General features: G+C 36.8%; 1 protein-coding gene across 1 annotated transcript in view; it reads left to right on the plus strand.

Moving 5' to 3' along the window:
- Positions 1 to 25747, plus strand: part of CSMD1 (CUB and Sushi multiple domains 1) — a 1197588-nt gene that overhangs the window by 1096933 nt on the left and 74908 nt on the right. The window contains exons 49-51 of the mRNA XM_074581652.1: positions 5656 to 5844; positions 14203 to 14388; positions 24868 to 25062. Coding sequence (XP_074437753.1) covers positions 5656 to 5844; positions 14203 to 14388; positions 24868 to 25062 — 570 coding nt within the window. The remainder of the gene's footprint in view (positions 1 to 5655; positions 5845 to 14202; positions 14389 to 24867; positions 25063 to 25747) is intronic.

Here is a 25747-nt window from a genome sequence, read left to right on the forward strand (position 1 = left end):
GGGATAATAGCAACGATTCTTGCTTTAATGTAATTTTGTGAAAATATATTAATTAATAGTCATGTAATATCCTGATAATACATGTACTGTCTTAAAAAAAACCCCACACAAATTACGTCTTGAACAGTGTCTGAGTAATTTGAAGCTAATAGGGCCTAGAAGCTCATCTTAAACAACTAGATTTTTTTTAAAAACAAAGGTATATGTACTGAAAGAATAAGTAGTGACTGTTCCCTATATCGTTTAAAGTAAATGTCCTATCCAAAGCCAGAGTATGATCATCAGATTACAGACTAAGGCCTTCAACAAGTGCAAGGTCCTGCACCTGGGCTGTTGCAGTCCCAAGCACAAATACAGGCTGGGTGGAGAATGGATTGAGAGCAGCCCTGAGGAGAAGGTCTTGGGGGTGTTGGTTGTTGAGAAGCTCAACGTGAGGCAGCAATGTGTGCTTGCAGCCCAGAAGGCCAACCGTATCCTGGACTGCGTCAAAAGAAGTGTGTCCAGCAGGTCAAGGGAGGTGGCTCTGCTCCTCTGCTCCACCCTTATGAGACCACACCTGGAGTAGTACAACCAGGTCTGGGGCCCCCAACAAAAGAAGGACATGGACCTGTTGGAGTGTGTCCAGAGGAGGGCCACGAAGATGATCAGAGGGTTGGAGCTCCTCTCCTACAAAGACAGTTTGAGAGAGTTGGCATTGTTCAGCCTGGAAAAGAGATGACCTTATAGCAGCCTTCCAGTACTTAAAGGGGGCCTACAGGAAAGATGGGGAGGGACTCTTTATCAGCAAGTGGAGCGACAGGACAAGGGGTAACGGTTTTAAACTGAAAGAGGGTACATTTAGGTTAGATATTAGGAAGACATTCTCTGCTTTGAGGGTGGTGAAACACTGGAACAGGTTGTCTGTAAAATTCTTTTCAGCCTAATGAAGTTGGGGTTTTTTTGTTTGTTTTGGTTTTTTGATATGTTGTTTTCAATTATTTTCTAAGTACCTGACAAGCAAACAGAAAATCCCAGGTATATTGCCATGGGGGGGCTATGATGGTAAACATGTTTTATCAGCCATACTTAAAATTTTATATATACATAGATATCTATTGCAACCAGAGTAGTAGACTTCCTCCACTTTTTGGTCAGGTCAGTGAAAGAGAAATATGCACATTAATGTGGATTTCCAAGATAGTGTTAACCATCATGGAATTGTAAAATTTGGTAATCTGTGAGCACAGCCTCTTTCTCACGTGTGGGGTCCTTTCTGTACTGCCCTTTGTTGAACTAGTCATTGTACTTTAAGGAATTAACTACTCATGTAGTCCTGCTCACCATACCTAGTTTGTCCCAATCCTCACACTCATTCTGGTCAAAATACCTCTGCCAAGCTGGTCTTGCTGTCCTCCCCAACCTTTCTGTCTGATATCCATCCTTGTTCCACCCCTCCCTACAAATCACAGTCTACTTTTAGTGCTTCTTCGGTAGGCAATGTAAGATAGCTCTTTATCTAGCTCTTGTCAGTCTTTCTCTCCCTTCTAGCTTCCCATTTCAATTTCCCGTGCTTCCTCTTTGCAGTGTCTCCCCTAATTCACTATCCTCCTTCTTCCTTGTTTCAGTCCATGATCTTCTCTTTCTCTCTCTCTCTCTCTCACTAGTCAATTCCAATTGATTTTATATGTTTTACTTTTCAGTTTCTTTCCCTGAATCATACATATGGTTTCTTTGCATTAAATTTCATTCTGAACATAATCTCAGTATCCGATACATTCATCTTTTTGATGCCACTTCTAATAGACTACCAGGTCCTTCTTTTTCTCTTGTTTCCATCACTGGCTCTTATCTTCCACTCCCTCCCTTCCTACTTCTGATCTCATTGCACAGTTTGTCACGACTGCTCTTCCCATGGGCTCCTAAACCCAGTACTTTTGTGTCAAATATTCTTTCTCTCTTTACTCGGTTACAGCCTTCCTACCCAGTCAAACACGGCTCATAGCTTTATTTTCACACTTGAACCTCTTCCTTTAACTTTCACAATGTCAGATGACCACAGAGCTTTACAAAGATATCTCAGTTCCCAGATCTCTTCCCAATTTTTTCCAACCCCATGCAACCGCTGCCACTCACTCAGAGACACTTGGGTGGCAGGAAAAGTAAGCAGTAATAACAGTAGTTTGCAGTGATGGTTCAAAGCAGCAGATATACAGGAGTCATCAAGGTAGCTGGGGAAGAAGAATATGTATTTCTATAGGGGATTTGCAATATAGCCATTTGCAATAATAGACTTAAGTATATTTGCCAAAGTGATGTTGAAGTTAATTCTGAGTGATATTGCTGTTTTGTGATCCTCTTGTTTTCTTGTATCAGTTTCTTCGTCTTAGTTAAAAAGATTTTTTTGCTTGATTTTTTTTTTTTTTTCTGAATACCACTTAGTTCACTGGAGAGTTTAAACTATGCCTTTGGGCTCTGGGCATTGTTAATTGTTACAACATAAGCAACAACTATGACTGATAGATTTCCCCTGTGGCCCCCCCATGAAGTATTCAGTATTTCGATATCATTCTGTGTAATTCAGCAGCCTAAATGTCTCATATTTCATGCCACTTTAAAGATGATCTCTTTAGAGGTTCATATATACTATAGATTGTTAAAATGAACCACATTTTAAAAGATGACAATAAGTTCCCTGGTAATCAGAACACAAACTGCAACCTGTTGTGCTCAAAATCTTTTTATGGGTAAAAACCCCGTGCTTTATATGTCTAGCAAGGAATTTACTGTTAGTATAACTGAAATTTTATCAGTTTAAAAAAAGAATTACTAGTCCAGATTAAATGGGTATAGGAAAAAAAAAAAAAAAGAAAAAAAGAAAAAAGAATAATAAAGGAAAGCTACTATACAGAAAACCAGTATGGTTATAATTGCTGTACACACAATTCCCATTGTCTAACCTTTTCCCTGCTGCTACAGTCATGCTTCCATTGCTCCCTGGGAACCCAAGATCAATGGCTTCAGTTTGGTGTTGCTGTTTTGGGGGAGATAATGCAAGTCATCAGCAGCTAGAGTCCTTCAACAGGAAGAATGTGATATTGACGATTTTTTCCTCACTCTAGGATCAAACAAAAATTATGATTATTTTTGTTTGCTAAGGCATTTTTACACTCTGCTTTTGGTCAAGTTCAAGTTACACATGGTTCTACTATATATAGTCCACTTTAAACCTACCTGATCAGAAGAAAAAAAGTCTGTTAAACAAAGTGAAAACAAAGCTGCAGGCAGGTCAAAAAAGGCTGACATGACACCAGCCTGACAAACCTTGGTCTTGAGGACTTGTAAACTCAGTACAAAGTTTGACCTGTTACTAGCAAAGGCAATACTGTATTACTGGGCTACAGGGTTACATATCACGTGGCAAGTATTTTTTGTTTAGAATTGCAGTACTCAGGACATCAATTTGGAGTTTTGTCTGAATGGCATATTGTGTTTAGGACTCACATGCTGTTCTTAAGGTCTCCTAGGATATTTTAAATTATATAGTGCTTATGAGGTTACTGAAGATGACTTCAGTGGCCTTAACCACTAGTCTTTTGGTCTTAAACAGCTTGGGTTGCAATAATATTATTTTTTTCTTCAATAAGTTGAAAAGAAAATTAAAGCCATATTTATTGTGCTTCTTTAAATGTCAAATCTCTTTCTAAATTTAAAGAGTATTTCAGTAATTAAATTCATTTAGTTAGGCATGTAACTGAATGTCACTGTGCTTATAAGGAATACAGAACATGACCCCAAACAATTGTTTTACTGGACCATTCTAGCTTATTGATTTTCATCCTGGTTTTTTTTTTTTTCCTTTTTGATTCTTTTTTTTTGAAATATCTCCCCAAGTGAAAGAATGTATGAAAATGACATTTCTAGTAGAAATAGCATTGCTTATCTGAGAACTATAATTCTTTAGTAGAATCTCAACAGATGCCAACGTTTTTCAGCATCTTTAATGTAGGACCTAATTGTGATGCTTTTGTTGGGTGGCATTTCTTAGAAATACTGACTTTGATGTACTGTGACATCAAAGTCGCGAATCTAGACATTTAAAGGAAGCATCTTGGTTAGAATTCTGATCGACCTATGATGTCTCCATAGTCAGTGAACAGAAACATCCATCTTTAGGTAGTAATTGATATCATAGGTGCACCTTAGGGTGATGAAATACACATACAAAAAAAAAAAAAAGTGAGCTAGATATGGAGCGCTGAAAGAAGGAAATCAGGGATATGTGCAAGAAACAAATAATATGAAAAATATTTATAGGTGTAAAACAAACTCTGTAATTATGTACTTCTGAAATAAAGCCCCAACTTCTACTGTATAATTGTCTATATAAAATTATATGGCTATCATAGTAGACCTAAGACACATTTGAGTATGATGTAGAGAGTTAGTATTGTAGCAGCAGTTACAGTCTCAATGTCCTTGGTGCTGATGTTTAGTTATCAGTGGAATTCAACACCGTCTTCCCTGTGAAGGATGCTCATAGGCTTACTTCAGTGGTAGTTGTTCAGCCAGGTTTTATTTTCTGCAAGCCGTCGTCCTACCACGCTTCTTCTGAAAAGATATTAATCTCTGTAATCTTGACATGGTGCAGTGCTGCAAATACGCAGTGACTTGTACATCAATATGGAGTCAAGGTAATTGTTTAATATTGCTTTTATCCAGTGATAAATGATTGCATGAAACAAACAGATTTGTGTTGTCACACTATCCTGTACTTTTGCTTGACTTGGATCCAGTCTGGGTAATCAGGTTCCATCCTTACATACAGGTATTGCAACTGTGTTTTATTACTCATTTTTTGAAAGAATTATAAATTTTGTACTTTTTTTACTTCCTCAGCACATGTCTAAACATATCATCTATCTATCACAAGTTCTTGAGGACCACACTGGTCAGGAAAATCTCTCTGTGAACAGTATTTGTAGCAGTAGCATTTAAAGTTTAGCAAGGTTTATTTTAATTTCAAAACTTATATTTAAAAAAGTGCATTCTATCTTACTTCAGATGTAATGTAAATTCATCATCTAAGAAGCTGCACTCACCTAAGTTACATTCTTGTGCTAAAAAATTAATACAATTGCCATGGGGCAAATTTCCTTGGGGAAACATGTACATAAAAAATATGTAAATTTTACTCAGAAAAAAATGCATCTGGTGAATCAGTCTGTTGTATTTTGTCATGTGACTTTTTAACATACTTGGCAAAAAGTTTGATTTTTGACTTAGATGTCTAAGTGTACCAGATCTTTTATTAAAACTATTCATAACTAGTTTTGTATATTATGTAGCTCAAAGAACAGTTTTATGTTTATAAATTTATCAAATTTGAAGTAGGCTGTTTACTAAGTGTGAGTGAACATACTGAACAATCTGTGTACTTCCCGATTGCAGCTTCCTCATGTGCAATAACAAACTGGTTTGTGATTATAAACTATGTTTTTGAACTTCATGGTATTTCTGCTTAAGAAGTCTGAATCTTCACTGAGGATTCCAGAAGTAATGTAAAGGATTCTGTACTAATTTTATTGGTATTCAAAGTTTGCACATGTCATAAATAATATGAACTTTGTATATAGTGTTTTATGTGTTTTTAGTAATGTCCCCTTTCTTGGCGTTTAGCTCCCTATTGCAGCTTAAACCCTATCTTGAGGAACGGTGGAATTGTAAATAAAACAGGTGGTCCCGCTGGAAGTAAAGTTCGCTATTACTGCAAACCTGGGTATAGAATGATTGGCCACAACAATGCGACATGTAGGCGGCACCAAAATGGCATGTATCAGTGGGATTCTCCTGTGCCGATCTGCCAAGGTAAGATGGTGTTTTCTTGTTGAGTATGCTTCTATAATTTGCTTGTAAAGAATAGTTTACAAAACAAAGATACGGCATTGTCAATACTGCTGTGTGCCGAGAGACACATTGACGTCGTGAATTTATCCAAATGCATATTGGATTGTGTACTTAATGTGTGTAGAGCTGAAGTATTAAGAAATAGATTCATGCAGTCAAATACAGACCAAACGAAAAATACATTTTCAGTACTTTTTTATTTAGTAAAATACATATCTCTAAATAGTCCACAGTTCATACTATTGTTGTATTACAGAACATTTTTTAAAAATGCTTTAGTTTTCAGGCACTAATCTGATTATTTTAGAAAATCACTATATGAGTAGTGCTTTAAAGACATAATTTGTAACTTCTGCTTTTTGGTGTATCCTGGAGTTAGCCACAGTCTACTTTAGCTTGTTCCAGACATCCCTTAAGAGTAGTTACTATTTGTCAAACGTTTATAATTTTATCTGTGTGAAAAGCCACACACAAACTACAGAGAAGACAAGTACCATAAAGTAGTACAAACAGTTAAACGCAGTTAGGTTTAGTTAAAAATGCTTTTTCACACATTATTCAGTAAACAGTGGAGACTAAGGAGTTGTATGTCAGATAAGATCAGGAACGTGGGGGAGAGGGGAAAGACTGCAAATTCTATCCATATCATGTATCACCTATTCTAACATATTATCATTTGTGTCTGCTTCTAGTTTGCTGTGTTTATAGGAAGAAATGGTAGTAACATCCATATTTAAGACTTTCTGGAACTTCTTTGATTAAAACCTATGTTTAGTTGTTTTTACCTTTGAAGACATCAGCAGCAGTGCTTCATGTCTTCTTCAAGACAAGTATTTTGCTTAAGGTTCCATCAAGGATGATGCAAATATTTCTAAAAACAACATAAGACGGAAGTTCTATTTTGCACCTTAAAAAAAAAAAAAAAGAAAAAGGTCAACTGAGATTTGGCATAATGCTTACTCTTCTGTTGAGGGTGTATTATTTGCAAGAAAAATAAAAAGCTGCAGAAATTTGCCTGCAGTTGAAGAACATCGAGTACAGTTCACATTTTTTATACAGAGTGATTTGGTAGCTAAGTATTTCTTCAGTGTGAGCATTTTCATGCCTAGACGGGCCATGTAGCTATACCCCTACCGGTCCAGGGAGAAGATCAGGCTGCCAGTGTGCCACAAGCAGAATCTATGTACCTGTGCTTCCAGACTCCAGGATGTCTTCTAATCCCATATGCCATAATGTGTTAAGGCATATGATGCTGTTTGACCTTTCTGAAGGTCACCAAATTATGGAAGAATCTGCATGTGGGCTAGGCATGAGGTAGGTGTAGGGACAAGGGTTGCTTTTGAACTTACTTGGAATGCATTTTAGGTGCAGTAGCTGGTGCTGGTGTAGGAACTGAAAGCTCAGAGACATTTTGCACTGAAGAACCTGTAATGATGACTGGGCTTACAGCTTGGTGAGGAGATCAGGAAAGTGGAGGATGCGATATTGTTCAATGTTAAGACTAAATTTAAACATCTGTATGTGATGTTTAATGTGATGTTCATTAATATACTTAAACATAGAAGTCTAGTGTCCTATCCTCCATCTACCAGTCCAGACATATTTTACCTGCCCTCCTTATACCAGTTCAGAAAGGCACAAGCTCCTATTGTATATCCACTAGACTTTTCAGATGTCTTGGAAGGCTAGGAATGTCTGAGGTAGCTGTAGACAATGGGAAAAGGAAACAAGTCAAGCCCTATCTGCCTAAACTCTGATGTAGTTAATCTAGTCAATACTGTCAGTGAAACTTTGGGAGCTATTTTGCTGGCTAGCTAGTTGGTGTCTTTTTTAAAAAGGCACTGAAATTTTGGCATCTTACTCTGGAGCTCAGGTACTTTGAGTATGTGAGGATAGAGACAATAATCCTTGTGTGCTTGTTAGGCTGGAGGAGATGGGGTATGCTGGTTTGGGGTGGAGCAGAGCCAACTTTCTGTTCAGTGAGAGGCTCTTGTTTATACCTGTTGCTGTGGCAGCCAGGGTCAGCTGACTCGGTTGTTTACCCTGTGGAGGGGCTGCACCTGTGGGGAGAAGCGGACAGGACAGGTGACCCAAACTGACCAGTTGGGTGTTCCATCCCATCTGCCGTGCTCAGTATAAGAGCTGACAGATCAAAGGAGTCAGGGTGGTTCTTCTTCAATGACTCTCTTTCTTCAATGACTGACGCTGAAGAAGACCCTGTCAGCTCATCTGCCTTTTGATCCCAGCGTGTTCCAGTTCCCATTTGTCACTGAGTCTAATCTAGAACTTTCCCAGTGCCTGCCAGTGACATCTCCCTGTGAGCTTAATAAGGATTTGTATATATTTGTATATATTTCATTATTTCCTTTTTTTATTTTATTATTAATATTTTATTAAAGTAGTTTAATTTTCTATAAACTCATAACTCTCTTTATCTCTCTTCTTCCTCTCCTTGGAGCGAGAGTTGGGGGAGAGCATCTGTCGTCATTGGCCAACCCGGCCCAAACCATGACATGAGGCCATGAACTTTAGGAGCCTCTAGGTCATACTTTTCTCCGGAATTTAAGACCTCATGATTCCTCAGCTGTCAGGAATTATATGCAAATTTACCCCGTATCTTTCTGCTGCTTATCAGTGATGGTAACGTGGTAGCAATGGCAGAGAAGGGCTTGCCAATTTGCCATTCTAAGTTTGAAAGCTATATCTAAACGTAATGAGGTGTGTGAGAAATTCTGAATAATAAGGAGAACAGTTCTTTGAAGAATTTAATTAAGAGCAGAATGGAATCATTCCCAGAAAGTGGGAGGGAAAATGTGCAGATACATGCAGGACTTGACATGAGGTCCCAGGACTTGATCATGGATAACCAGGGGACAAAGAGTCCCAGAAAGTAATAAATTCTGAACAAAAATTAAGCAGACTCAAGAAAGTCATAAAACACTTCAGACACTCTATCTATCCTTGTTATTTTATCACTATGTGCAAGAAATAGCTGTTGAAATTTTAGCAATGCAGCTAATAACGAAGGTTATTCCAGGACCATAACTGGGTTCCGTGTCTGCCCTGGGGTAGAAGACTGATTAAATTTTTATAGGGAACTGGCTTGAAAGCATCCATTTGCAGTTTGCCCAAGAGCCATGAGTCTGGAATCACCAAACTGCTTCTTCATAAAATTAGCTGTTTTGTGCGTTTGAGCATGGAATTAAACTTGGGCCTTTAACCTTTCTGATAAATGTTATTATGCAAAAAACGTCCCTCTTAGCACGCAGTCTTAAAATAAAAGCATGAGGTAGGTAACACAGTTAAGGAAATCCAACTCCCAGTTTCCTCTTATATTCTAAACTTATGATTGTATTTCAAAATATAAAACAGTAAGAGAAGTATAGTACTTGAGACTAAAAAAACCCAGAAGTTTGGGGGGGAACAATCTTTTAATACGCTAAAACAAGCTCCAAAGAGGAATGAAATAATTATCTATGTCCTTTCTAGATAGAGGAATTACAGCTAAATTTACTTCAACAGGATCTTAAGTTAGACTTTATTTTTTTCTTCTTTTCTCAGAAGCTAGTGAAACGGAGGAATAGATTGCCTGTAGAGAATGTGGAATCTTCATCATTGGAGGTCTTTCAGGAACAAATTAGAAAAACCTTGGTCAAGTATAGTTTTGCTTGTGATAGGAGAATAAACTAGGTGACCATTCATGACCCTTTTTTATATCCACAGCCCTAGACCACACAGCTGTTTCCGGTTTCCTTGTTATTTCTGTATGTATCCAAGTCTGAGAATTAGGGTTTCTGTGGTGTGGCTCTCCCTGATGTTTCCGGTTGGATATCATAGACATAAGCCATTTGGCATGTTTTTTATTACAAATCCCACTTTTAGAGACTTCTGTTTTGCTACCTTTAATTTTAGGGTATTTAAATGCTTTTCTCAGCACTTTGTTCAATGCCAGAGGCAGGTCACTAAACGATAAATGCTTGTTCATAAAATTTAGGGATTTTCCAGTGTATGGAAATAAACTCAATGTCTGATTCTAATACAGTCTCCAGCTGCTTTTCTGTATGAAGTGAATTTGCATGCTTTAAATCCAGTTAAATCTAGTTGGCAGCTGGTCACAAGTGACATTCTCCAGGGCTCAGTATTGGGGCCTGTTCTGTTTAAAGTCTTAATCAATGATCTGGACGAGGGGATCAAGTGCAGCCTCAGTAAGTTTGCAGAGTTGGGTGTAAATGTTGATCTGTTTGAGGGTAGGAAGGCTCTACAGAGAGATCTGGACAGGTTGGATCGATGGGACAAGGCCAATGGTATGAGGTTCAACAAGGCCAAGTGCTGGGTCCTGCACTTGGGTCACAACACCCCCATGCAATGATAGAGGCCTGGGGCAGAGTGGCTGGAAAGCTGCCCGGCAGAAAAGGACCTGGGGCTGTTGGTCGACAGCCGGCTGAATATGAGCGAGCAGCGTGCCCAGGTGGCCAAGGCGGCCAGTAGCTTCAAGGCTTGTATCAGAAATAGTGTGACTAAACTGCTAAATAACTAAACTGCTAAACAACTGATAACAACTAAAGTTGCTTGTCAGTTTCTAGGTATTTAAAGGCTTTTGAACTTGCGTTGATTACCTGTTCTTTGGAAGAAGTATGTTTTTCTGCTGTGCAAGATAATAGAAAAAATTAGGATTGGGTTATGTACTTCTCACACTCTGAATGTATATCTCCCAGATGAAACCTGGCAGTCTCATCTAATCATTGACCTAAGAAGCATGTTGACAATTTGTCAAGTTAGATTTCCTGACACCATTCTTTATCATTTTACAATTATATGGGAAGCTGGGAGCTTCAAAATACTTGGATGTGGGACAGCAGTGATGTTGTTCCCACTATCCAAAGATGATATGCCATTTCAGTCTGTTTACTTCGGGTTAACTTTACTTCAGACATCAAAGTACTTGCTAATTAGTGAAACTCGCTGTGCTGGTATGTTTTGTTTGGACACTACTGTTCTAAAAGCCATTAGCAGCCTTAAGAAATTACTAGCAGCAGGAATATTTCTTTCCAATCCCAGTTTCTGAGGGAGAAGCAAACAATAAGCAAACAGATAAACTGTAACAGGAACAAAGCTGAATGCCAAAACTGATTTTATGGTTAGTAGCTAAAGCAGCAATAAGAATAACCTCACAATGTAGCAGTACAAGATTCAGCAGCAGCTAAGGAAAGAAGAGAGACATTAGAGGACTGAGGTACAACACTAAGAATAAAAGTGTGACAGTAAGCATAGATTTTGAGGTGCTTTAGTACGCTGGACATTGCATCAGACCTGGCATAACGGATAGGCCCACCTGGGTGTGACCTGGGCATTGTACCTCTTTTATTCCTTAAACCAACTTGCACATAAGAGCTATTCAGTCTTGAACTTCTCAGTAGTTTCTAGAAAAATTATTGCTAGAGATTAAGAGCAAATGCAAACAGAAGTATTTGCTTCTAACATGAACTAAACAAATCTGGTTTTTAGTTTGTTTTCAAATGACATAATAAATTCTTCTTGCCCCATAGAAAGCACTAAATAATTTGAAATTTATTCATGTTTGAAGTATTTAGAGGGAACTAGAATAAGATCCACCTGTATGTGCAGACGTACACATACATGGATGGGTGGATAGAATGATAGTTATGAATTTCGGTTTTATACAATTAAATGTATGCACACTTAACACAGAGATTGTTGTTTTGATATCAGAAAGGAGACCTGAAAAAGAAGTTGACAAGGAGTTAAATCTTAAGCCAGCTACGTTCTACATCAAGCATTCAGACACATTGCCACAAGGCAGAAGGGAACTGAGAGGCTTGTAAGGACAGGGAGGAACATAGTGCACAGCTCTGGAGACACTGAGACGTTTCACAGTAAGCATGACTGGAAATGTAGAATGCATAGGCATTTTTATGATGTAGTAAAACAGAGTGACAGTTTAATTTTCTGTCAGTTCAGCATGCAAACAAACATTCTGTAAATTTAAAATTCTGCTTATGTGATAGAGAGTCAGAGTTGATTCTAGTTGTAGGTAAAGGACTAAATTGGTTATTAAGGGCGTAGATAGAACATTGAACCAGATGTAGCTCTGCTGCCTATTTTGAGCACACCAGAGCCCTGAAAAGCCATCGCTCCTGCTGTGGTCATCATAAAAAGACTGCTCCAGAAGCAGCAGAACTTGTTTTTATCCTCGCCTTCTCCACTTTCTCTAACACAATTAGAAGTGGTAAGCATCAGTCGCCAGAACCCTTTCCTTATCACCTCTCTCTTCCTTCTCTGTCCCACTACTGCTCCTTCTAGCGGCAGGAGTCTCAGCCCTTACCCACCGAGAGAGAAATACTCAATTTTGAGAAGACAAGAGCAGCACTGGTTAGGGTGCAAAAAGGGCCAAAAAGTTGTGTTACAAGGGAAGCAGCTTATTTCAGAACATTCCTACAGTTCTACTTCTATTAGCAATTTGACAGATTCCAGATAGAAGCAAACGATTGAAATGAACTAACCATTCATCTTTTTATAATGCTTACCTCACTTCATTACAATAATATGCAAAATGCTGTGTTGTATTTAATTTAAATGCATCAAATGTGACAACTTGGGAATACTGGAAACAAATTTGCGAGTTGTGTTTATGGTAGCATGACAACGTGTTGTGAAATTAATCACTTATATTGAATTGGGTAAATGAGAATAAAAATTAGATTTTTTAAAAAATAACTGTTTTCACCTCTGTTTAACAGATTTCAGACAAAGACTGTCATTTCTTCTTTTGAAATATATTGACTTTATTAAAATAATAAAACTTCACAGCGTCAAGGGGAAAGGAACAAATACCCAAAGGACCTTTTAACTGTTGAAACATTGAATTGCTTCTTACAGTTGACTGTATATATGGAAAAGACATTTTCATTTGCAAAACTCCACTCTTTATTGGTAAATATTTAGAAATGAAAGCTTCAAAGCTGTATTTTATTCAGTGTATTTACTGAAAAGCAATAAACTGGATGCCAAACTCAAAGCAGGTAGTGATTCTATACATATATTGGTTTATATGAACTCTGTAAATAGATTCATTGTAATAATATGATAGGTTCTCTGCTCCAATTTACCATTTTGCAGAAAATAATATCCTTTCAGAGAAAATAATACTATGACTTTCCCTTCAGAAGTTCCAAGGGGCAAATATAAAATCTTTACCAGAATTACTGGCTTATTCAAGCACCTAGAGTTAATATCTGTGCATAAATAACTATTTTAAAATAAAGCATAGCATTAAAAGAAATTTTAAAAAGGATACTGAAGAGTTGCCTTTCTTCTTTTCATTATCAAAGTCAAGGGAGCTGAGAAGTCAGATGGCAGAAAGCAGTCCTGCCTTGGAGACCTTTCCTAAAAGTGACTAAAATAGATATTTTTGTAATTATACTGTGCCCTAAAATTGGATATTATGAGATACTGTTAAATGAACTGAGCTCCTGTAAAAATAAATAAATAAATAAGCAAAAAACCTAAATGCTACTCAAACTTCACTAAGTTGACAGGAAATTAAACTTTGTGAGCTTGAAAGAATAACTGCTCGTCTGGAGAGAAATTCTGAAAGAGGAAAAAAAAAGGGGAAAATAGTTCAGTAAGTAATTTCCTTCATGATATGGAAAATGAGTAAGGCTGAGTTCACATAATATTCAACATTCTGAAGTGAATTAGTCAAGTATGTAAATAAGTGTTTAAATATCTGAATAATGTCCTTCAGTGGAACTCTTCCCTGTCTAGTCATATATTTAGATGCTTTTCTCATCAGACAAAAAATGTTAAATTGAATTCTTAAATAACATTGTTTTTTATGCATAGAACAAACAAATATGAAGTTTTGTTTATAGTAGTGCAGGAAAGAAAGAAGCCCTGAGAGAATGGAAACAGACTATTAGAAAGCATTTAAGAATTTTCCAGTTCATTGCTTCTTGGACCAAATCATTTTGGACACTTCCTTGATTTTTCCCTAGCAAATAAACCATTGCCCTTAGCCTATATTGAAATTTCTGTCTCTACAATGATTGGATTAAACAAAATAATGATATATGAAAAGTTTGTCTATATTAGATGCACTTTAAAGCATTTGTTATTATTTTAAATACCATTACATGTATCAGAATGTTTTAAATATGATTGAAAATTAATTTCAGTTGTTATGCATGTGATATGTCAAAATTACTAATCTATGTTTCTCATTTCAGTGGTGGGACAATATTTTTAAATAATACATGAGAAAATGTCAATTCTTTATCTTTTTCTTTCCTTTCTTTTCAGCTGTTTCTTGTGGTATTCCTGAATCCCCTGGGAATGGTTCGGTTATAGGTAATGAATTCACTTTGGGCAGTAGATTGATATATGAATGTAATGAGGGCTTCAAGCTAGAATCTAGTCAACAGGCAACAGCAGTGTGTCAAGAAGATGGATTATGGAGCAACAAAGGGAGGCCACCTGTTTGCAAATGTAAGTGGGCATGTATTTCTTAGGTGTATTTACCTTGAACTTTCTCAGGAAAATCTTCCCTGGTGATGTTTAGGATGTATGTATACATATCCCATGAACGGGCCATTCAGGAACATATAATAATTTAGCATTTAGTAAAGTAGAAGAGGACTATAAACTCATTTAATTAAAAACCCCCTTGTTTATCTTCTTTTTTCCTTTTCTAAAAATGTATTCAGTTTCAAAAAGAATCCCGAATCCCATTACTTCTAAAACCAGAAGTGCGAAGTTAAAATGCTTGACAATAGTAAAGTCAATATTTTCAAAATGGATTCAGAGGCAGGCATGCTTTACCCAAGATTTCTCACTTGCAAAGTGCAGAAAATCTTCGGCAATCCGCAAAACAACCTTTATGGTATTACTGCTGTAAGGATAAATCTATTTATTCTCCAGAGATAAAACATCTCAGACTTGATGAGCACAAACACAGCACAGAAAGGTAAATGGTAAATAAATTAATTTATTTTATCCCCGGATCTGTTAAAATGAAGGTTGAAATCAGTGCAGTTTGTTTTGCAAAATATCTCTGATAATATAATGCCTGAGGCAGATGTTTGGAACTCCTTTCTTTTCATTAGAAGTATTTACATCAGATTTGAACCATGAGAAATATGATTTGTGCTGGTCATACAGCAAGACACAGATGGATCCTGGACAGTAGGCTATTGAATTTAATTACGTGAAATACAAATCAACCGATACCTATTAAGAAAGCTTAACTGAATGACAAATACGCAACTTGCTTCGGTTATTCTACATAGAGATCTCAGCACATCATGAAGGGAACTAGCGATGTCTATCTGTATGCTATTTAAAGCCTTTATCAGACAATCATTTAAGTCAGGCCAATTTAAATCAGGTCTCTTTAGAGAGTGACCATATAATAGTAACTTTACATATGAACACACAACACTGTGCAAAGTATGCAAAATCCTTCTTCTGAAACTTGTAAATTAGTACATTACTGTCAGTCAGAGAAGTGAGTGTGATATACAGTTCCAAAAAACATCCTATCCAAAAGGTGTAGATATATCCAAGAAATATGAATAAATCAAACAACTTTGATGTCAAACTATACATGAGCACTGGTTTTTGCATGATTTTTTCCTTACTGTATGCCACATAAACTGCCCCAGTAACTTTTACACCAACTAATATCATTTGGATAATGCTCAAACAGAAAGGAAAGGATATATAGGCATGATTACAAATTTAAGGTTTTAAGTTGCAACTATACTTAGCTGAGAAACACTGTTTTACTTATCATCAGCATTTTTACACACTTGTAAAGTAGTCTTGTGAAAAGTCATAAATTTCCATCTTTCTAAGATTATAAAACAAACAAACCAACGTAAAACAATCTTACAGGTTTTTTTTTTGTCTATTCCCTTTAATTAGATATGATTTGAATTTTTTCTGCTACTATGGAAATACAGATGCTGATTCTTGCAGTGACACGTTAAAAAGGGAAAAGAACACAAATGAAATTTCCTTCCTCTCTTTTGGATGATATATTCTCTTGCTATTATTATATAAAATTGCATCATTATAGCATAATTATTACATTTTGTTTGTGACTAATTAGTCAACATTATTCTTCTTATTGTTTGGCGCCTCACTTTCTTCAGAATATATATATCATCGTGTGTAGAGAAATAAGGTCTTTCAAAGCAGAGACTGAAAGATTCAAACAGAAAGGAATAGCCATCAATGCAAAATTTATATGTGTTCGTCCCTAAATTCAGTCCAGAGGCACACTTGGATATCTAAGTTATTTACTGAATAGAGAGATTCATGCTTGGAATAGTATCTGTCATTATTTTTTAAAGAAACAAAATCATCTAAAGATGTTGGTGAGGGTCAGTCCATTCGTCTGAGACACTTCTTTTGTTTTTACACTTTTTATTTGTATTTTTAAATACGTTTCACCACATGCTTGTTTTCCTGGGTATCTTTCTCCTGTGAATTTCCTCTGATTTAGAAATCTAGATTTTTCAGTGTTCTAGAAGTGATTTTCCTTTTTCATCTTGTACAGTGTTTTTTGGCTTGGGTACAAAATTTCAAAACTGATAGAAATGAAAAAAGAAGTAGTATACATTCTTTCCTGAACATCCTTGTGACTTGGACTGTCTCTTTACATTTCATGTGCTAAAGATGACAGATAAGGGTAGTTATTTTTTTGTGAGTCACTAAATATATTTTCTTAGGCGCTTTGATTTTGTAGACACTTGACACTGACTGTTCACGAAATACAAATACTGATCTAAATCTTGGTTCTCCCTCCACAGCAATTGAATTTAGTAGTTGCTGTTGTTAAAGTCTGTTCATAGCTTGAATGTGTTGTTCACTTTTTCTCTAAAACAGTTGGTTTAGACCATTCTTAAGAATTGAAAGAACTAGAAAAAATGAATTGTGTCTCGCTGTGTCAGTAGTAGAAAATGCATGATGTGATAAGAGGAAACTACTGAAAAAAGCGTATGAGGTCTGAATCAGTGAAGGAGGTCATACTAACCCTGTTCTGAAGCAAAAGAGAACTTCTTTCTCTGTTTAGTATGTATACTTTAATGCTATTAGAGAGTTTGCATTTTCTTGTTCCGAAATTCATGTTCCATGAAAAGAAATCTCAGTAACGAGTTTGCTTTTACAAACAGTTCATTCCAGTACTAGAAAATTCTGCTAGTTTGAGATGTGGTACAGTCCCAGTGTTTGCACTAAGGAGAGTTTAAGTATGTATTATACTTTTAGAAGAACTAGGGTGAACATTAACACATAATTCTTTTACAAGTCAAACATCACTTTTTTCATGACAAAGCAACACAAAAAGAAATGTTCTCTGGGACAGCAGGAAACTTTTTTTAATACAGGCTTTTTTGCATACTAGAAAATGACTAATGCAAATTCTTAAGGATATTATAATTCTGATTATTATTAATGCCCAATTTTAGTTTTGCTAGATATGTAGTAAAAAGAAGTACAGACACTTGATGACTTTAAATTAATGGAAATATAACCTTTTTTGTTCCATAGGAAATCTGCAGGCCTAAAGCTACTTCAAAAAAGTATGCGGAAAAGAGCATTAAAGTAGGATCTAGTTAATGCAAAGCAGAACTTTCAGTTCTGTGCACTGTGTTTTTTTGACCAGATCTAGGGAACTGATTTAAAATATTGTGCCAGAAGGTGAACTAATTATGACAGCAAATATTATGATTTACTTCCATGTTTCTCTTCACAAGATCAGAAGACTGAATGTCTTCTACTTATTGAAAGATCATGATGTCAGGGTTTTTTTCTGATTATGCTGGGGTACCCTACCAGTTCTCTAAAGCAAAGTACCATAACTTGTAAAACAAGAATTTAAAGGTATACAATATTATATGGTATTTCTATATAAGTACATATAAAATGTACCCATATAGGTTATAATCCATGTGTGTTGGTGCTGAGATCTGGACCAGTATATGTTTGTTAACAAAAGTACTGCAGAAATAGGATAACTTGTTAGCCTCTGTTCTTACTTGCTTTCCTTGTCATAGAAGTAAGTGGATGCATAACCTAGGAAATTGACTTTGTGGTTAATTAACTTTTTTAACATTTTAATTGCCTGGGATGGTTCTTGTAACTGCGTAACTTTATTGCTCTTTTCCATTGTCCCTTTAATATGCTCATTCAAAGATTTAAATCAGATCCTTCATTGGTTTATGCTAATTTCTCTAATATCAAACATTTTAAAAAACAGCTAATGTTACCTTTGCATAATCTGCATATTGCAGATTTCACTGTAGATATTTTTGGAAGGTATGGTGTGCTGAGATATAACAGTGATGGTTCAGACATTGATTTTTATCTAGAAATTAATTAGAAAATAATCAGAAATATGTTTGTACAATGTCTAGTTATAGAACTATGAATCATAAGTAGTTTTGGAATAAAGTACCAGTTGTATTATAAATGCAAAATGGAATTTGTTAATATAAACAGACAAAGATTCACCACCAGCTCATCATAGATATTGTGCAATTGCTGGAGTTTTTATTAGATAGAACATTAGCTAGGACAACTTTTTTGCCTCAGTCTTCACTGGCAAGTGCTCTAGCCGCACCACCCAAGTCACAGAAGGCAAAGGGAGGGACTGTGAGAATGAGGAACTGCCCACAGTAGAAGACCAGGTTAGAAACCATGTTAAGAACCTGAAGGTGCACAAGTCCATGGGACCCGATGATATACATCCATGGGTCCTAAGGGACTGGAGGATGAAGTTGCTAAGCCACTATCCATCATATTTGAGAAGTCATGGCAGTCTGGTGAAGTTCCTGACGACTGGAAAAGGGGAAACATAACTCCCATTTTTAAAAAGGGAAAAAAGGCTGATCTGGGGAACTACAGGCCAGTCAGTCTCACCTCTGTGCCCGGGCAAGATCACAAAGCAGATCTTCCTGGAAACTCTGCTAAGGCACATGAAAAATAAGGAGGTGATTGGTGACAGCCAACGTGGCTTCACTAAGGCAAAATTGTGCCTGACAAATTTGGTGGCCTTCTATGATGGTGTTACAGCATTGGTGGATAACAGGAGAGCAACTGACACCATCTACCTGGACTTGTGCAAGGCATTTGACACTGTCCTGCATGACATCCTTGTCTCTAAATTGGAGAGACATGGATTTGACAGATGGACCGCTCAGTGGATAAGGAATTGGCTGGATGGCTGCACTCAAAGAGTTGCAGTCAATAGCTCAATGTCCAAGTGGGACGAGTGGTGTTCCCGGGACGTTGGTACTGGGACCAGTGCGGTTGAATATCTTTGTTGGTGACATGGATAGTGGGATTGAGTGCACACTCAGCAAGTTTGCTTATGACACCAGGCTGTGTGGTGCAGTCGACATGCTGGAGGGAAGGGAAGGGATGCCATCCAGAAGGACCTGGTCAGGCATGAGAGGTGGGCCTGTGTGAGGTGGCCTGGTTCAAAAGAACCACGGCCAGCAGATCGAGGGATGTGACCCTGCTCCTCTGCTCCACTCTCAGGAGACCCCACCTGGAGTACCGCGTCCAGGTCTGGGGCCCCCAACATAAGAAAGACATGGACCTGTTCGAGAGGGTCCAGAGGAAGGCTGCAAAGATGATCAGAGGGTTGGAGCGCCTCTCCTATGAAGACAGTTTGACTGAGTTGGGGTTGTTAAGCTTGGAGAAGCGGAGGCTCCAGGGAGACCTTATAGCAGCCTTCCAGTACCTAAAGGGGGCCTACAGGAAAGAGGGGGAGGGACACTTTATCAGGGAGTGTAGCGATAGGATGAGGGGTAATGGTTTTAAACTGAAAGAGGGGAGATTCAGATCAGATACTAGGAAGAAATTCTTTACTGTGAGGGTGGTGAGACACTGGAACAGGTTGCCCAGAGAAGTTGTGGATGCCCCTTCCCTGGAAGTGTTCAAGGCCAGGTTGGATGGGGCTTTGTTCTATGATTCAGAACACGATACCAAATAATTCTCCTAACATTTTCTTTGGTAAATCCTGAGGTCAGTAAGTAGTTCTTGGAGCATTTTTTCAAGGTTTGGTATGTAACATGGAGTACTTATTAAGGGTTAGTACTTACCAGTGAACTGTAGTAAAACCATTAATTAGTTTAGGTATTTTAGGTTAGTCCAGATACATTAGACTTATAACAGATTGACTTGACATAGCTGACTGGATTGACAGACTGTTATCGAATACCGTACGATCCTTTTGTTTATCTAATTTGAGGTCTTGAAGCCATTCCCATTTAAATATATTGAACGACAACAAGTACTTGGTTTTTTTGCTCTGAGGCTTTTTTTCTACTAGCATATTGAAATTATCAACTTGCTCAAGTGGTCGTATTTTGTTCTTAGGTCTTTATTCTTAGATCCTGTGTTGTCTGGGATTATTTGGTTTCCTACTGTCTTCTTATTTTACTAATACTTATGAATTTAAACCACACTAGTCTCTCAAACATAATGCATGACTTGACCTTAATCTTGCTTTTTTTTAAGCTAATAGTGAATTTAGTCAAAAGTGTGTATTTGAACAATATAGTTATAATTTTTGCATTATAAGTTCAAAATACAGTAATACAAAAATTCCCTTTCCCTTTCTTTGTGGTTGTTAAGTACCTGCTGAAGAATGGCAACCAAGTATCAGATGCCATTACACTTGCAAATAATAATAGCAAGTTTCTGTAATTGAGATTTTTTTCCATCATGTGCATTGTACTTGACTTTTTTTTTTCTCTTGAAACAATAACTATATTCAGAGTCACAAAATTCAAGATATTTTTGGAATAGCATGAGATGTACTTTTTTTGTTGTTGTTTATGTAACAATAAGGGAAGAAAGCAAAGGCTTGTAGTCAAAAGAACAACTCAGTAAAAGGGAAGAGTCAGTCTTCTGGTATTCAGATCCTGGGAAAATATTGGTAGTGCAATGTGTTTGTTGACCAGAAGAGCAAGTAAATAACAAAATTATGAAGAATGAATCATTATGAACAGTTAAAACTAAATGGTGAGCACATTACTGCACAAATTCTTGTTAGATTTTAGTTGCTGTATTTGCAAAAATCATGTTATGTTTTTTTGGTCATTGCCACTGTTCATATAGTAAATGTTTTCACAGTATCACAGAATGGCAGGGGTTGGAAGGGACCTCTGGAGATCATGTAGTCCAACCCCCCTGCCAGAGCAGGGTCACCTAGAGCAGGTTGCACAGGAACACGTCCAGGCGGGTTTTGAATGTCTCCAGAGACGGAGACTCCACCACCTCTTTGGGCAGCCTGTTCCAGTGCTCTGCCACCCTCAAAGTAAAGAAGTTCCTTCTCATGTTTAGGTGGAACTTCCTATGTAGTGGACATTTTGCTCATGTCTTGAGTAGCAAATATACCTGGGCTTATAGAACAACTCAATTTTGGGTCTTTTTTATGGTAGGTATATCTCATTATGAATTCCCTGCTTTTGAGACTATTCAGAATTATCCATACAAGGAGATTGTCACGTCATTAAAATGTGTAATCTTAATCATAATTTCAAACAACAGTTATGTTTTCTGACCTATACTTTATGTAAAGCAATATTATTCATACATTTCTGTATAAAAAATACCTGGAGAGAAGAGAGAACATCTTCACGTCTGTGAGAAGTTGAGATTATCCCTTAGGAAGTTTCATCTATGTAAATGACAATTAAAATAGTGCCCAGCCCATAATTTGCAATAGGGGAGACCATGAGAGTCAAATTGATGCACTCATTCATAAACCATGTGCACAAACCAGGCATCTGTTAATGGTCTTTTTTTATTTCTTGAAGGATTGGGAAGATAATAAATCAAAATCAGTCCCTGTAAAATTAACATTTTTTTAAGCAGTTTTAGTTGATTACATCAACACAGTCTAGAAGTGTATTCTGTGCTCAGTAACATCTTCAGTTAGAAAAGTGTACAGTAATGTATCAGAATCTGATAGTTGTTTGTAAAGTGTGCTTGCAACAAGATTCTAAGTATTTAGATAAAGAAAGAACAAATTACATACTATCATCATCAGTATGGAGAGGAAAAATCTATGTGGCTTATTTACATATTCTGAAATAGCTGACTCTCTTATCTCTAAGTATCTTGAGATATCCCCTGTGGTTAAAACTAAAATTTTTAATATTAGACTAAATAAGAAGCTTGCTTTCATCTCTGAAAGAACTAATAAAAGTATTGTTTGAAAGGAAAAGTGATAAAAATGTTAAATTTGAGGGGTATTAAGTACCTGTTTAGAATTTTTTTTCGTCTTCTGACAGACCTATATCATTTTCACTCCAAGGCGTTAAGTGAAGTGCTTTAATATGGTTATTCTATTTAAGAACAAATAAGAAAAAAAATGTTCCTTGGTTAATAATATATAATCTTTGAGTAGCTATGAAACACAGCTTAGTATCAGTGTCAAATTAAATTAAATTAGGAAGTAGGAAGTCCTCCGTTAACCTGGGAAACTGTCCATAACTAGTTAGAATATTGTTTTAAAGGCCAAAGTAAAGAACTATTAAGTTTCAAAGTGACTGTATGCTGGCACTCCTTCCTAAGATATACTGAAAAAAATCTAAGAAAATAACCTTTAACCTTATAACCTGTCATGCATAAGTTCTTCAGATGATTTCGCCTTCATAAATTCTTACACATCTTCACTGATATGCTATAGTACCAGCTCTTTATTTCTTAGATGGTAGAACTTACCATGGGTAAAATAACTACTGGAAAACGTTGAAGTATAATTCTAGCATTATCAAACGTATTCTGAACAGTGGTGAAAATTGAGATAGCAGCTCTGCGGAAAAGGACTTGAGGGTACTGGTGGATGAAAAGCTGGACATGAGCCAACAATGTGCACTCGCAGCCTAGAAAGCCAGTTGCATCCTGGGTTGTGTCAAAAGAACTGTGAATAGTAGATTGAGAGAGGTGATTCTCCCCCTCTACTCTGCTCTCCTGAGACCCCACCTGGATTACTGCGTCCAGCTGTGGAGCCCTCAGCACAGGAAAGACATGGACCTGTTGGAGCGGGTCCAGAGGAGGGCCATAAAGATGATCCGAGGGCTGGAGCACCTCTGCTATGAAGACAGTTTGAGAGAATTGTGGTTGTTCAGCCTGGAGAAGAGAAAGCTCCAGGGAGACCTTATAGCACCCTTCCAGTACCTGAAGGGGGTCTACAGAAAAGGCGGGGAGGGGCTGTTTGCAAGGGCATGTAGTGATAGGACAAGGGGCAATGGTTTTAAACTAGAGCAGGGTAGGTTTAGATTAGACATTAGGGAGAAGCTCTTTACAATGAGGGTGGTCAGACACTGGCACAGGTTGCCCAGAGAGGTGGTGGAGGCCCCATCCCTGGAGACATTCAAGGCCAGGCTTGATGAGGCTCTGAGCAACCTGACCTAGTTGAAGATGTCCCTGCTTACTGCAGGGGGGTTGGACTAGATGACCTTTAAAGGTCCCTTCCAACCCAGCACATTCTATGATTCTATGAAAATCTAAATTTTAACAGGAATTCTTTTTCTGTCACTTTCCCTGCATTTCAGTGATTGCCTGAACTAGTCTCTTTCATCACGCATTCATACTTGTAATAAAATTGCTTTATACCTCTCAGACAGTGTAAAGGCTACAGAATATGTAATTATTTTTTGTCAGTTTTATTAGTCCTTTCCCTGATAGAGTGGTTTAAATTCATAGTAGCATAAATGAGAATCTTTTTATTTTTTTTCAGTATAGTTTGGAGCTTTTACACACTTCCTCCTAACGCTTTTTTCTTACTAAACAGTGTGGTGACTTGAGGATGTTGTACAAAAGACCAGAGGTAATGATTCCTAAGTATACCAAATATATAGACAATTTGTCACCTTTTGTTTAGCAACATATAAGAGAAACAAAAGAAGAGAAACTGAATTTCTGTTACATGTTTTTTATTTGTTTATTTTTCCTTGGAAAGATAGCTTTTCTGTAGTGTTATTGGGGTAGTAGTTTTTTCTAAAGTATTCTTTGGGATATAAGCAGTCATTAATTCATTCAGGCTTTTTCTATAGCTGGGAAATTCTGAACAACATGGTATGAAATACCAAGTACAGCTATTTTTAAATAAAGTAATCACAAATATTTTCATAAAATGAGTCTAATCTTTGCAGAGACGTAGGCACATTGAGATAGAATTCATCTCAATCTCCTAAATATTGTAAATATTCTGTGTACTTTATCCTGAGTTACAGAGCATCAATTTGAAATTGAAAAGTGTTTAAATATGCTATATATGGTTGGTAACTATATTAAGCCTTATGAAAAACATAAACTACAGTTCTTGTCTCTTGGCAGTAACTGCATTCTCTTACAAAATCTGAAATACTAAAAGCAACAGAACTGAAATCATTCTAAAACTCTCTCTAAATGTTATCTTTCTTTTTTATGTCAAGTGTTCTAACCTGGAATGTAATAATTTTCCTGAACACCCACAGTGAACCATTTAATAGTAATTAGCATTTCAATGTGTGTTAACAGCATTTATGGCAACCTGTTTTAAGCACTTGTTAGAGCTTTCCTAAAGTGCATATCATGGATAGAAAAATAAAGCATCACTTGAGCATTTGCAAAAATAACATAGCATTACTTGCTTTCCCTTTTACATCCACTGTAGTCTGTGATGTGTTCTGTTTCTGCAATTTTTAAATAAATCGCATTGGAGAGCGTAACAGTATGTCATTGTTCCAGTGCATCTCACTAAATGAAAGTGTGCTACAAACTGCTGCTCAATTTGTAATACTCACTGTATGATGTTCATTGTTTTCCTGGAACTTGTATTTCAAAAATGCTTATGGTATGCTCAATTTTACATTGCAATACTTCTGCCAGTAAGGCAAGACATATATTCTGTGAAGAAACTTATGAGTAGAATGCTAATATTTAAGTGTCTTTTCTTCACAGCTGTAACTTGCCCCGGTATAGAAACTCTGCTCTCAGAACATGTTGTCTGGAGACTGATTTCTGGGTCACTGAATGAATATGGAGCTCAAGTCATGCTCAGCTGCAGTCCTGGATATTATTTATTGGGTCGAAGACTCATACAGTGCAGGACTAATGGAACATGGAGCGTAGGCAATGAAAGGCCGAGTTGTAAGGGTAAGGAACATACTTGTTTACAGAATATCCTATGCTTTTTAATATATATTTTAATTTATAAATAGTTTAAACTTTTTTTAAAAAAATGCTTTGCTATCAGTCTCCTGTAAGTAATTTTCATTAACTTGTTGAAATCAATTACTTCAAACTTGTGTTTAAAGTACAACATATTTCATACAACAGTCAATGAAGTAGCATCAGAAGTTCAATCTGGATGATGACCTATGTCTGGATTTATTCAACTACATAGTGCATAAATATTTAGAGAATACTATGACGATAATGTTATTCCTTTAGAAGATTCCAGATTAGAATTAGATTAGAAGATGATATTGCCTTGATGTCTCAGGTGAAGCATGAAAACTGTACTGTTGGAGAAACATATATGTGAGCTTTTATAATGTCTTAATACGAAAGTATCAAACACGACATGAGCCCTACCTTTAGATGTTTAAAGATTTAGAGAACCTCGACATTCTCAGTGGGATCATACAGTTGTCAGGGGTGACAATATCAGTGTCTTAATGAATCCCCCCAGAACTTCATTTTTTCTTTTTCCAAGGTGTTACTTGCTTTGCTTGGAGGGGATATTTGACACATCAGCTAGTTCTGCTACCCTTAAAGGAGAAACTTTTACTACATTATGGTAGTACTTACAGGCTCTCTTTCAATGCCGGGGCAACAC

Source organism: Larus michahellis, chromosome 3, assembly GCF_964199755.1.
Source record: "Larus michahellis chromosome 3, bLarMic1.1, whole genome shotgun sequence".
Taxonomy (NCBI): Eukaryota; Metazoa; Chordata; class Aves; order Charadriiformes; family Laridae; genus Larus; species Larus michahellis.